This window comes from Balearica regulorum, chromosome 4, assembly GCF_011004875.1.
Source record: "Balearica regulorum gibbericeps isolate bBalReg1 chromosome 4, bBalReg1.pri, whole genome shotgun sequence".
NCBI classification, from domain to species: domain Eukaryota; kingdom Metazoa; phylum Chordata; class Aves; order Gruiformes; family Gruidae; genus Balearica; species Balearica regulorum.
The window spans coordinates 24,841,102-24,855,997 of NC_046187.1; the positions used below are offsets into that span (position 1 = coordinate 24,841,102).

General features: G+C 38.4%; 1 protein-coding gene across 1 annotated transcript in view; it reads left to right on the top strand.

Annotated features, from left to right (window-relative positions):
• COL25A1 (collagen type XXV alpha 1 chain) overlaps positions 1 to 14,896 on the top strand; it is a 322,148-nt gene that overhangs the window by 202,881 nt on the left and 104,371 nt on the right. The window contains exons 6-7 of the mRNA XM_075751482.1: positions 11,430 to 11,456; positions 11,622 to 11,648. Of these exons, the coding sequence (XP_075607597.1) occupies positions 11,430 to 11,456; positions 11,622 to 11,648 (54 nt within the window). The remainder of the gene's footprint in view (positions 1 to 11,429; positions 11,457 to 11,621; positions 11,649 to 14,896) is intronic.

The window sequence follows — 14,896 nt, forward strand, 5'->3', positions numbered from 1 at the left end:
CTGTGTTTTATTAGGAATTATGTCAAAGCAAAGTATTGCACTGTGTTCAAGAATATTATATAGTATTTTACTATTCTGCTGCACATGTTTTTAATTTGATATTAAACTCCTACTGGCTTATTGTTTTTACTGATCCTCATGCTGTATTTCAGCTTTGAATTCCAGTTCAATTTGTTGCAGATCCCAGTAGTTTCATTAGCTTTAAAATAAAATAAAAATGAAATGAAGAGTTATAAAAACGTGCATTTCATCAAGGTTATGGTGACTTAAATATAACACTGTGATATCTAAGACCTTAGTCTTTCACAAGGTTTTCAAAACATGAGTTTCCTTGACCCATTATCAGTCCAGAGTCCTGGTGACTTTCTGTGCTGGAAGCTTGCAAGTCTGCAAACTAGGGCAGACCTGGGAGCTTTGGATCTCCCGACTGCCCGATGGAAGCTTCAAAAAAGTGTATTTTCCATTATAAAGTGATACTTCTGTCCATTGAAATTTGACTTCAAGCAACCTTAGATGTTAGCAGAAATGCTTCAGTTTCTTTATATTGAATTCATGCTGGTGTGAAGAGCTGTGATGATGTGCTATTCTTTCCTGTAAGTATGAGTCAACTTTGGAGGAGAGAAAGAAGAAAAAAATAGAAAACACAGCAATTCCTTTCATTGTGGAGTGTTTTGTGTACAGCCAGTGATGTTATTAATAAGCATGGCATGGAAGTTGCCATTCTGTTTGTGAGCTTTAATCCAGAATTCTATGTTAGAAAAATGCTTTGGCTGTCCCTGCAATAGCATAGAAGTTCCTAATAATATTTTTTGCTGAGATCCATGAGTAACATTCAAGAGTTGTGAGCAGTTGAGAAACATGTAAGACAATCACATATTTTCAGAAATACAATTCAGTTATATTGCACAGTTATATGTCTGTTAGTGATCATTTGCCAAAAAGTATGAATATCCATTTAAGTATACATGTACATATGTGTGTAATTTCCCCTGAAGATGTTCTGAATTTTGTAGACCAAACTATTAGACTTGAGGAGAAAACTGTTTTGTTTTTAATAAACTTTATGTTGTCTTAAATTGCTTCCTGTATAAAGAAAGATGTTGCCAGCCTTAAAGATTACAAAAATATCTTCAGTCATCTCACTTTATATATATATGCCTATGTATAAAAGTATGTGTATGTTTATAGTTGATATACACATTCCTTTGCATTTATTCAGTGTTTCAGCTCAAACTTTACAAATCTGAACAATTCTCACAATAGCTCTCTGAAGTATGTCATTGTAGTTTTCCTCTGTTGTAGATAAGGAAATTGCAGAAGATGAAAGAAGGGCTTAGTTCTTCTACTCGCACTTGTTTGTCTTATTTTAATACATATTTTATATGCTATTTTTATGCACTTTTATTTCTATATACCCATTGACTCAGAATAAATTACCCAGTGATTAAGGGTTGACACATCCCCATTAAGACTAGATTTATGATTTAGAGCATCAAGTCTTTGCCTCTTTTAGCAATGAGCTGTAGCTAGGATAGTTTGGAGATGTCTGCAGTAACCTAGTGCTTACAGGTGGCCTCAGATGCATTCATATAGCTTTTATCATTACATTTGTCAGGTAGTTCTTGTAAAAAGGCTTGTTTGGGTGCAGGTGGAGCCTGGCATGCACAGGAACTATTTAAGGGACTACAGGACATGCAAGGAGGGGATAGAAAAGAAAGGATAAGATCCTCAGAGAAATCTATACTGGTATTTCACTAAAATACATTTTTCTCAAGCATTAGCATATCCTCAGGTTGAAAATGTTACTTAGGTTGTGAAATAATTTCATTGCTCTTAAGCTGTGGAGGTTATACTGCAGTCTCAGAAGCCTTTCTATCCCTTGGGCTATATTTTACATGGCTATGGCTTTATACTAGTATTTTACTGCTGTTTTCTTTTAACCACTCATTATTTAAGTAATCCAGCACAGCACTTCTTTTACAATAACATTTTATTGTAGAGTTTGTAGACAACACTAAAAGAATATCTAAATCTTTCTTTGTCATTCTATTACCTTAAATGAGCAAATGCATCCTGTACTGAGTAGTAAAGTTTGGAAAAGAAAAAAAACTCTATGTACAGGGTGACGTGCCTTTGAAATACTGAATGAAACTGAAGGCATCGCTTCTGGAACAGGTATGGACTCACTGCAGTAAATGGAAGAATAGAATTGACCTCCCCTATTTAAAAGTCTGCGTTAAAATCCATTTGCTGAAATTTAGCGTTAAAATACAGCAAATGTATGTTGGCCACAAAACCTCATTTGTATATGAGCTATCCAGTTTTGCTCATTTACACAAGTTCAGCCTCTATTATTTTAATTGATATGATAGCAGGTACGGGCCAAAATTATTCAAAAAGGGTACGGGACTTTTAGAAGCAGATTCTTTGAAATTAATCTTAGTGCTTTCAATAATGAATTTTGGTTTGGGATTTTTTTTTTAAAATTTCTTCCAAAGAGAGAAATGGGGAAGTGGGAGAATCTATGAAAACAGAATGAAATGGATATGGGTCACAACAATCAAGTTGTTTGGTTTTGTTTTGATTTTTTTCCTTGAATTGGTTTACTTTTATTTCACTAGCTGCCGTGTTCTAAACCTAGTCCTTATTTCAAGTAGATGAACGCAGAGTTTTTCAGGTATTTCAATCATTTTTTTCTGTGTGGTTATGATTATTTTGTAGAGCTGTACCCTATGCAGCATCTGTTAAGGAAGTACATAAATCTCCTTGATCCAATTGCCAGCCAAAGGAGGATCTGCCTGGCAGATATTTGCTTGCTGTTTCTCTACACACTAGTAACGGAAACAGTAAAGTTTGGAAGATCCAGAAGGCTAGGGAGCTTGGAAGACATATTTCAATGACCACAGGTACTTCTCTTGTAGGTAGTGACTGGCAGTGGCTGATCTCCATTGCTCTGAAACTCTCCCCTTCCCTCGCTTTCTTCCTTCGTCTGTTTTATTCAAAATGCTTGAAGTCCAGCCTGTCATCCTCATCAAAAACATTCTTTTAAGTCGAACAAAAAACATCAAATGGCCAAAGGACATTGTCATTTCAGGTGAATTATCTATCTGGCCACTAAACAATCAAGGAAGCACCAGAGGTCTTTGAATTACAGAAGCTACTGTTCACGCTGTAGGTAAAAACTGACTGAACCATTAGAATGTGAACTACTGTTTCTGAAAATAACAGGAAGTTGTTAACTCCCAGTGAGGAGCTGTTTTCTTACTAAGCTTCTAGGAATAAATGAAAGAGCTGGCCTATGGATAAAAATCTACCAAAGGAAGTATAAAAAATATTTAATGGTGTATTTTTTATCTCAAAAATCTGGAAAAAGGATTTAATGAGTTTGATTGGCAGGAGGTGTAATTTTTTCTGTTCAATTTCTATTGTGTTGGGAAAGAAAGCCAGGATGTACTTCCATGATCCCTGCAGTTTTATAAGCCCTAAATTCCACTGGACTATATTGGTCTTCCTTTTAAGTATTTTTCTTTTTCTTGTCTTTTTTTTTTTTTTCATTATTGTTTTCTCACGTTTTCCTTTGGTTTTGGAGTATATTAATTGCTTCCATAAAATAAATTGTTTTGATCAGGTTAAAGGCATCAATACCTAATGCATTTGCTTAGACCAGGGGCCCCGAAGGATATCAGGCTTTTTGAGCAAAATAGCTCGCTCTTTGCACAGCCTGCTGATTGGTTCCTCACTGGTACAGTCCTCACTACCGAGTGCAGAAAACTCTTCTGAAGTGGTCCTATGACGTTGTTATTCTAATAAATGGGGATAAGCGGATGGTTAGACAGTGCTAGTTATTTTTTCTCCTTTGTTTCATATCTCTCTTAATATTCAGCGCAAAATAAAAGATGTGAAGTCTGGGGCAATAAAAACTATTTAGAGCTGTAACTTCTTTCCCGCTTCAGTAGTTTGACGCAACAATAAATGCAGTTTTTCTGAGGGAAAGGTGAAGCAATCTACCTTGAAAACTCTTTGCACTCTAATTCTTTTTATTGTAAATTTTGAAAACAGCCTTTCATTCTTCTTTGTCTTCTGTCCCCTAAACATGCTTTTTTATAGTTGTTTAATTCCTTGGTCCTTGAATTTCTGTGGCATCATTTCTGTTGACTGCAGTGAATATTTATTAATGAAAGTACAAGACTCTAGTCAACTGCACTTTATCTTGCTATTGAATCTTATCAAGAAGCCCATGACTTAGAATATTTTCATGTATTGGTAGCAGACTCCTTTTTGCCTCTTCCATAGCTACCATGATACATATTAATTTTTCTGTCACTTCTGACATAAGCACTCAACTACTGAGTGAATGCTGTTATAGAAATGCAGTCTTGTTTTTAAATTCCACCACCAGCATGCTTACATATGTCAAGACACACACATGTATATTCCTATTGGAGAGGATATAACAGGGATACAAAAATAATCTGCTGCATAGTAGTCTAGTATAGGATGGAGTGAGACTCCAAGTGTCTATTCTCAATGCAGCGAAAGGAAGAGGAGGAGGAAGTAGGGAGCCTCTGTGAAGGTAAAGGAGTACAGAAAAGCCTACCTGAGATACTGGATGACGAGGAGTTAATCTCGGTCATACTATGAGAAGATAGCAGGTGATGCTTTTTCAAGTCCCAGGTGGATGTGTAATGAGACAGGGATCTGCTACAGGATTGGTGGAAGAGTAGGAAGCCTGAACCAGTTTGTATCACAAACATGTCTCATTTTTGGAATGTTTTATATTGAACACTGAGGCTGGCATTTTTGTTGTTCTGTCATTAAAAAATATTTTTAAAAACATGGATTCAACTCCAAATACCTCACTCCTGTGACTGGTTTGGAAATAACAAATGTAACAGTAATAGTAGAAAAAGCTCACTGTTCAATCTGTTTTAGGAATTTTGATTCTGTAGGTCTCACATCAGTTGTGTTTTCAAATGACTTCCTGCAGTTCTGACCACCAGCCAAAAATTTTGTCTTTTTGATGTAAACCAAGATTATGCATTTGTATCTTCCTGGCACCTATGGTGTTATTGGAAACAGAAACTCGGGATATTTTTTTATAAAATCAGAGACTTAGCAATATTAGATTTTCTCATCTGTTTTTATGTGCTGTTCTACAAGTGTAGTAGAGTGAAATTTCCTTTGTGGTGTTTTTTTTAAAGTATTGCATCAAAATTGTAGTATCATCAGTAAACTTCTGCTTACCTAGCAAGTAGGAGGATAGGAAGATGCACTGTGGACAAGGCAATGTGGGCTTATACTCAGGAAATATGTGTATTACAGTGCATTGAGCAGTAAGTGGTAGTCAGGAGGCTCTTGACTTTACCAGAAGCTATTTTCTTACCTTTAATAATGTGACAAGTTATGCTGTCTCCATATCTTTGGTCTTACTGACATGTACGGCAGCTACTCAATTCACAAGAAACTTAACAGTTGATTCAGATTATAATGCTTGCATAAATTAATTTATGGCAATAGTAAAGCCGATCCTTGATTTTTCATGCTCAGGCAATGGGTACATCATCATATACTCTCTGTACTGCGCAATCTTTATAGGACTATTTGTATTGAGATTTGTAGGTTTTCAAAGAAAAGCATCATGTCTGTCTGTAGAAGCGTAGAAAAAGGGGGGGTGGGGGCGAAGAGGACAGCTTTATCAATTAATCAAAGAAAGCAACTATGTCAGAGAAAGGAAGAGATGACGTCTAGCAAGTCATTGCTTGGGACACCGAGCCTTATGCTTCTTCCTGGGTACTCAGCTAGTCAGTTAGCAGTGACCCCTGTGCAGCTTGTGAAGAAATGAAGATACGTGTGTAAATTGTAGTCTAAATCTTTCTTGACGCATTTTGGCTAGATCGTGTTCTCCTGCCTGCAGTTTATGAACTTGTCTGATTTATGTATTGGCATAAATCACTGACTGCTGAATACGGTTGTATGAATTTACAGCAGGATTCACTTACAATTGACTTGTTGATATGAATGTTAACTGAGCTGTTTATCTAGTTTGTTATATATATATCAATTCTATGTTTCTCAGGTTGCATCCATTTCCATAATGTTTATTAAGTCAGACACAGTTATTGTGTCAAATATTCAGGTTTCCTTTTCTCTGCCTTGGAATACTGTAACAAAAACTTAAGAATGTAAGGGGAGCAAAGGAAAGATTGGTAAGAGTCTTCTGGTGGTGGGTTGCTTTTTTTCTTTAACGTTTTCACCATAAGTCAGCATATTCTGGGGGAAGAATAAAATACATAAAAGAGAAAGGTATATAATTTCAGCGGTAGAAGCTGTTCAGATTCACTGGAAATTCTTGTGAGCACTTGTAAAATTGATGCAAGGCGAGATGTTGGCATTGCAAACTAATGTATGTAAACACTGGCTGCAAATGTGGCCAAGTTTAGCAAATACCAAAGCCACGTTGCTCAGTATTCAGGGCTTGCATAGTGGACACAAGACTAAAATGAGTATAGGAACTTTCAAATAGTATTGTATTTCATAATACTCTGAGTAACTTCTTATCTTATGATTCAGCATCTCTGATCCTAATATTTTGCAGCAACTGTAGGTTAGACTGGGGAGTGTTGTTCCAGTCAGGAGCTTGTAATTTGTGAAAGTCATGAGCCAAATTTCAAAGAAAGAAAAAGTTTCACTGAATATTTTGTTGTTATGTGCTGAAACCATCTTTTACCCTCAAAATAAACTGCAGGAATTGAATTAATTTAGGCAATGTCACTTAGTTGTGAAAACATGATTAAACGAAGTTGGCAAATTGGTTTCCTTTTTGAATTTGTCTAGATGACATTGGACTGTCTGGTTCGCTTATCTTCTCGTCTCCGCAAGGCCACTATTCCCTTACGCTGCCAGTTACACTCTTCTTGCAGGTGCTGTAGCTGCTAGTAGGGATGAATGAATCGTACGCTGTTTTATCCCAAATGGAAATGAAGGCTGAACCTAGCAAGCTACATTCAGTCCTCTAGCTGCCAGGTTGCCTTAGCCTATGGCTGTTGTGGTTGAAATGTGGGAAAGCACTGACTGTATCTAAAAAGTTACCGCTACCTGTGTCTTCTGCGGTAGCTCTGATGGGAGCTGCTGAGTTTAACATCTCAGGTTCCTTAGGACCCTTGAAGGCGGATGACCCCACCAGGACTGTCATAGCACAACTGATTCGGCTTGGTTGGTTGTTGCCAGCTTGCGCTTTTTGCAGTGGCATCATACGGGTTATATCTAGCAGTCACTAACAGTCTGGATTCCTCCGCCCTGACTTTGGAGCTTTCTACAGAACCTAGAAACATTGCTGTTTCTCTGAACCCCTTCCTGAGAACCCCGTACTATTTTCAGTTCTACTTTCCTCTCAATGCTTGGAGCCTTTCTGGTGAAGTCATGGTAGAACTGCCTGCGTTATGGTTAAAGGCAGATCTGTAGCAATAGGAATATGGAGACAATACGTCTATAAGAGAATTCAGATAATTTCAAATGTTTGTGAAACCAATATAAATCAAATACTGGCTTTTTAAGAGGTCCTCTGAATGTAACTGTTGCAAAACTATGAAGGTGGCAATGGCTGCAATGGTGGAATACAAAATTAACATCTTTTGGGGGATGAATTTTAAAATTCCAGCTGTGTGAAAAATCATGCTGATCACACTCAGTTAACCCTAAGGGGAATGTTGTCTGAATGAAGACCACAAGGATTGGTCTCATGTTCTCTAGCAGTGCGTTCTCTTGCCCTTCTCTTCCTTGTACACATATTTATAATAATGTAAAGATTTCATCAGAGAATGGAAATGGTATTTGGATAGCCAAGAAAAAAAAGGTCACCTGCCAGTAATCCTGAACATGGCTGTTGAATGGATTTGACCCTGATTTCAGCTTTGTTCTTGGCTGGCAGGTGCCTGGAGGCCTTTCAGTCTGCTTTAGAAGACTTTGTTTTAAAAACAGTAGTATTTGTCGCCTAATTATGAATGCAGATTTCGCATGTGTTTGTGATTTACAAGGCCTTGCTTATGTGAAACATGCTATAAACTCTCCTTGGAAATGTATAGTAGTCTGGAGTAGATAATTACACTTTGAGAAAAGAGCCTCTGTTTCCAGTGAAAACACTGTAAAGTTATTTCAGAAATGCTCTGACCTCAGACGTTTCATATAACTTACACAAAATGCTTTCACATTTGTGCAGCAGCTAGTGGCTCGATCTCTGCCGTCTCATAAACGAAAGCACAGAAGTCTCCCTGGGAAAAAAGCAGGATGTCTATGCTGTGGCCTACAAAGCTAGTGTTATTTTACTCACTCTGTTCTTTGTGTCTATACCCTTAAACAGAAGAAACCTTGCCCTCCTTTAAACAAATCTGTCTCCTAATCACACCCCACCCCCGCAAACCCAACTTTCCCTCAGATTTTTCTTCCTCCCTGCCTCCACTCAGTGTATGCACACTAATAAATTCTGCAGTAAAAACCTTGGGAGAATTTCTCGGCACAAATGGAAAGAAGATGTCAAAGGCTGAGGATAGGAATTTTCTTTTTTAAAGTTGCAAAACCAATAGAGAACAATTGAAACAATGGGGGAAGAGGCAGAGATGGGTGAACAAGCCATGAAAGAATTGCATTAATTTTCTTTTGATGAAACCCCACTAGTTCTCTTCACTAGCATCCAAAAGAGCTATTTTTGTTTGCAATTGTTTGTTTGTTTTTCAAGATGCTTGGTGGAAAGCAGAAGCGTTGCAAATACAAGTGCAGAGACTTGTGAGAATGTTCACACCAGAAATGCTCTTGTGGCCTTTTGAAAAGCTGTTTTTAACTTCTGGTACAATAACGTTGTCGGATATTGATGAATACTTTGTATGAAAAATGCGTGTGCTGGAAGGATAACTTAATAGAAACAATGGTGCGTGGCACTCAGGGAGAGCAAACACCAAGCAGTCATCATTGCTGGTTTTGCCCAATAGAGAGCAATGAAAAAACAAATACAACAGCTGCATTTCTGAATGTGATGTAGACAGGTAATTTTCAGAAAACCCTGCACAGAAAAAGGACAACAAAATTCAGTTGAGTGATGTGATGCAGGCTTATTAAGAGTCATGTTTGTGTGTGAATTGTGCTTTCAGAGAACTCTTAACAGGAAAATCTGCAGGGGACAGTCAGGTGGAGACAGCTGAGCATATTGCCAGCAGTTGTACCAGGGAGACGGTCTGGAAACCCCGCAGATCTGCTGGCTGAACCTCTCGTGCAAGCACACTCTAGCTTGTTTCTGTTCCCGCGAGCCAGCTTAGTTCAGGGAGCTGATGCAGTCTCTGATGTTGTAGTTTGTACCAACTGGCAGAGCTGCGGCGGGCACGCCTCGGAAAAGTTGTGAGCCAAAACCCATCAGAAGCAGGGCTGCCCTTGGGCGTAAGAATGGCATTGAGCATCTGGATGAAGGCAGTAACAACCCCCCCAATCGCGGCATGATCCAAAAGCCAACATCTGTCTGCAGTCTTGGTCACGTCATGTTATCTATAATTTCGCGCCTACAGCCCAAGAAATAGGATTCTGACTGTAGCAGATAGGAGTCATGTTATTTGCAGTTTGCAGCCAGTAGGATATTCGGAGCCAGCAATGGTTTGATAATTCAAGGAGATAGAACACATGAGCCCAGCCCTTCGCTTGTGCTCAGCGTTCACTGTAAAAAAGGCAGTTCACAGCCAGCACTGAGTGATTTTAGTTATTGCCGTTCTGCAATTACTGTGTTACTGATGGTTTGAGTTTGCGAATTTGCAAGCTTGATGGCATGTATGTGTATGTTTTAAAGTGGGCTCTGCCATAATGTCACACTCAAGTAAGTATATGTGGAATCTGTAGCTAACAGTAGACAAGGCTGCATGTAGTTTCCCATGTATATACATATGAACATATGCACTGGAAAGGGGCAGTAAGGGATAAAGTGTAAAAAAAAAAAATTAAAAAAAATGGAGAGGCCTTAAAGGTGCAGCAAGGTTGTATCCATTCATTAAGTCACTTTGTTTAATTTGTTTTTAAAGAGGACAAGTTCTTGCAGGGCAACACAAAGTAGACAGGGGTCGTAGTTAATTGAGCAGATGGTTTCTGCTCAGCTTGCAGTGAGCTCTGTCCTTCCTAAAGGAGACATGGGGAGGTCATGTAGCAGACTTGTTTCTATGTGCTCTGCAGCAGCCAGAAGAGATGGCAGGCTATGGAAGGAGAGACATATGCTTTAACTCCTTGAAAGATTTAGCAGTAGATGCTCTTCTCTGGCATGCATCTGAAGCCCTTAAAAATAAGCAGAAAATTGGCTACAACAGGGATTCTCAAAGACTTGCATGTGGTTGATCACATCTTTAATACAGAGCAGACTGACCTTCCTTCTGTGTGCATTTATGTGAGCCATGTGAATTTTTTTTTTACGTGTAAATTCTGAAACGGTCCAAACGTGCTCAGCTCAAGAAGGTTGCACTTGGTTATTTCTAGTTATGTTGCTGGTAGCAACCTTTTCGTGTGCTACGTGCCTGTGTGCATGCATGTACGCACTCTCTCGTAACAGTGGACCCTGATAGCTTGGATGTCTCCCTCTCTGTTTCCAGCTGCTTTGATATGTACCTCAGATCCTTCTTTGTAATGAAACACCTGGGCATCTTTCAGAAAGCTGGAGGTAAAGTCTGCACTGTTTAAGCAGCCAGTTCTCTGCAGACTGCTAGTAATTTTATTCACAAGACAATAACCTGAAAACTAGTGTTTTAGAAACCTGCTGGTAGCTTTTGGGAAGGTGCTCAATAAAAATGGAATAGGAAAGGACCTCACTGTTTTGTGATTCTGTCACCTTACTATTTGTCTGGTGGTAAGTAAGAATAAATATTACTTCTGCAAAATCATGTTATACAAAGAGCTCGTTTTACCTAAAAAAGCGTGCTTGAGACTAAACATCAACTTCAGCATTGCCAAAGATAGGAATGAAAACACTTCTTTTAGATTCCCTCCTCCATTTTTCTTTAGCAATCTAAGCCAAGGAGGATGCCAAAATACGTGGCAGATTTACACACCTCTGAATTTATTAGCTGCACTTGCAGAGAAGTTTTACAGTCTTAGAAAACATTTAGTATCTAATGGGAGATAAACTATCATCCCTAACTGAAGTCAATAGACTTTTTGTCGTTTCAGGCATAGTTTTGCTTGTCTAAGTAGTCTGATTCAAGACATGGGGTGAGCAAAGTATTCAAGAAATAACCGCACAGTGCCTATTATAAATACGGTGAAGAAGCCGTCTCTGTAATAGCCCTGGCATTTGGAGTGAAAAATTATAAGGAAATAGATTGTTAGGAAGAAATCGCAGGTTGGCGCAGACATCTTTCTTGCCGTGTCCCAGGACTTCATCAGTAATTCATCTTTGCTTCTGTTTCTTTCAGGGCCCTCCCGGTCCAAAAGGCGAGAAGGTGAGTTGATGTACGGGTGACACTTACGAGGTGAACGGAAAGCCCTCCCAGCATGAACTAAAGAGACCGTTTGTATTGACACAGTGTAATGTTAGATGATGTAAGAGAGCTGGGTAGCACACAGATGCTGTGTTAAACCTATCATCTCATCTTTCCACTTTGCAGGGAGATCAAGGTGATCAGGGCCCTCGGGTAAGCATCTTAAAAAAAATGTTACACTTCCCCTTCGCTGAGTAGGCAATTAGTCTTTAGTGCAAAACTAAATTAAATACACTGTCTGAGCTAATTATGCTTATTAGCTGCATTTACCCTGCATGTTGAAGTAAGTGTCTGCAGGACAGTAATACTGAACATGACCAGATAGTGTCTGGGAAGATTTGAGTAACAATAGTAAGTAATGCATTAAAATATACAATTTCCATTATGGGTGGAAGCAGGTTTCACAGTGATTTTGCTCTGCTTTATAAAAGCTGGCTTTCCTAACCAAACCTTTCAGTTTCCCCAGCAATGTTTTCACGCCTTGCATGGGTTCCCACAATGCAGAGGGCCGGTGGGTTTCTAATAAACGTACTTCTAGATTTCTTGTAAAATGTATCTAGTATTTAATGAATTATAAACAAGTATCATGCATGCATGTATTAGCTCTTTTTCCTGACATGTATGTATTTCATATTTTTAATAATAATATTATCACCTCGTAAATACATCCAGACAGTTAGACAGAACATGGTTTAGTTGTGGAAACATAAAGGTTCTTTTAATTTTTAAGTATCCTATTTATTTTAACAGAGAAATAGAGGAATACAGGGGTGAAAGTTCAGATGGATTAGCTGTGCCAGTTCATTCTTCTTTACATCTGTGGTTCATTAGAAAACGTTTGGTTACATTGTTCTGATGATATAGTGACTCTCTTCGGTTACACATTTATAAATTTTTCCGTAACAGCATGTTCCATGGATTTATTTTTTTTCTGTCAACTACGTTCAATATTTTGAATTTGCAATCTTATTTTATCCTACTATTTTGTTTCATATTATTTAATTCAATTTTACTTTTTGCAGTCAGTAAGATTGTCTAAAGTCACAACATGCTTTTATAGCGGAATTTGGTGTTGTTGCAACCAGTGTTAATTACCTACAGGGTGTCCCGTTATGCCTGGCAATATGACTGCACATTATAAAGACAGAGGGCTATTAATGAACAGCTTTAAATATTATTTCAGTTGAAACTCAAAAAGAAGAATTGGAAAACTATTTAACGAAATAAAAAGGAAGTAGAGAGTAACAATGTGAGGAACGTGTTTTTTCTAGGCTAATACACAGACTGAAGGTTCTGAACAATGTCTCGGAAGCCACGCTGGGCTGTATATTTTGGCTGGTTCTGTGCTACAGAACCTCCTGGGGAACGCGAGGAGAGAAAGGGCAGAGGAGGAGAGTGGAGCAGTGCCTGTGGCTGAGGAGAGGTTGCTCCGTTCAGAAAGTGTAAGCCAGAGGTCTGTGCATAGGTGCTTCCACTAAGTCACCTTACGTTTGGAAGAACAGTTCAGAACAGGAGAGCAAATTTCACAGAGGTATCAGAGAGGGATAGAGTAATAAATAAATATGGAAGAGCAATGTTGTAAGGAGTATTAAATAGCTGAGGATAAGAATCTGGAATTATGAGGGTTGGAGAAGCTTCCAGGGAGAGGTCTGAACACAGAAAAAAAAAATGAAGCAGTATCTACACAAGGGAATGACGGTGCTGTTTCTTCTCATGGTGGCATAAAATGGGAGAGCAGAGGACAGCTTTGGGAGAGCAAGCAAAGGTGCCAGAGCCTCCAGTGGTCTGGAAATCTTGGCAAAATGTTGGAGAGACGTAAGAACTAGAAAGTGGTTAAACATCTGTGGCTTTCATACCGTGAGCTAGAAGTGTTGGCAATGCCCAATAAGAAGATGGAAGTTTGTTCAGTGTTACCTTGTAGGCAGAACACCTGCAAAGACTGCAGTGGAATATCTGCTAGACAGAGGCTGTTGTTCCCACCTTGCCAAGACATACCCCCCGTGCTGCAGGGCAGTAGAGTTCTCGCTGGACCACACACATCGCGGTTATGCCTACTTTGTGGTTTTGGTAAATCAGGTGCAGCTAAAAAGCAAAAAATATCCAGCTGAAGGAATTCACGTTTAAGGACATCACAAAGTTATATCTGCAGCAGCAGCTGGCAAGTGAGACTGAATTGCATATCTGATTATAGAAAAGGAGTTGAATAAGGTCAGCAGTAGAGGAGAAGAGGTGGATGATAGCACCTTATGGTGCTGAACCTTCACTGATTGTCCATCAATGCATGTTGTAGTAACGTACCTGTTTTTAAGTATGTGGGTATAACTTAGGTAATTTGCCCAATCTTGTTGGTTTTCCCTTTGTCTTTTTTGAAGTGGGTTTGAATGTGTTCGACAGCAGCTTCTCCTTTTTTGCCTTGTGTATTTCACAAGTAATAAGTACATGAAGCCTCTGACCATGTTATGTTTCATGGTACAGCAGTTGTCTCTTCTGATGACTGTCTTCAGGGTGAATCTGCTCAACTTGCTGTGCCAGGGGATTTACAATATAATTAATGGAAATTATATGTGTAAGCCAGTCATGCACCAAATGACACTAAACCCATTTAAACCTGGTTGGTTACCTTTGCAGTTTTCCATCACTGCCTATGTAAAATAAATGGGTTTGGAGATAATACTGTACCATATTATTATAGAGAAATACTGTACCTGAACATGACTGTGGGATGACATCAACATTTGGATTTGACAGGCAGACAGTTTGCAGACAGATTGGATATAATACCTAAAAGTGATGGACATTTTAAAGCTAATTCATCTTTTACAGAACAGGAGCCTGAAGTTTCTTTGGTTTTATATTTTTACATATTGGTTCGAAAGGAGCATTTAGCTTAGCAAAGATTTTTATTATTCCAAGTCATTTTTATGACCGAAATTTGAAAATGACCCTTATTCTTTATAAAAGCTGATTTCTTTCCTCCAGGCATTTTCATTAGTAAAAGAAACCAAAATAAAATGTAAACATTGTCCAGGTCAAGATGAGACCTTAAACTTTTAAAATCCTGCTGAAAAGAAAAGAAAAATATTTATGAAACACGAAATTGTTGCTTTCTGTCCCCACCCAAGTTTTCACCTTGGGCTTGAGCCTTTTGAGAGATCCTTCTTTCTGAAATCATTTGAAACAGTCATCAGTTATCTCTTCTTATTCAGAGTCACTGGACATGCTGAGTATATACGGAATTGCTTTGAACTTAACTTTTTTTAATCTTCAATAAATTAATACGGTAGGAACCAGACCCTGCAAATACCACCCAGATGTCGGGCATCTGTATTTTTAGAATAATGAGTCTGATATTTTTTGTCTTTTTTTTTTTTTTAAAGAATCTGAGGAGTTTTCTTAAGTAT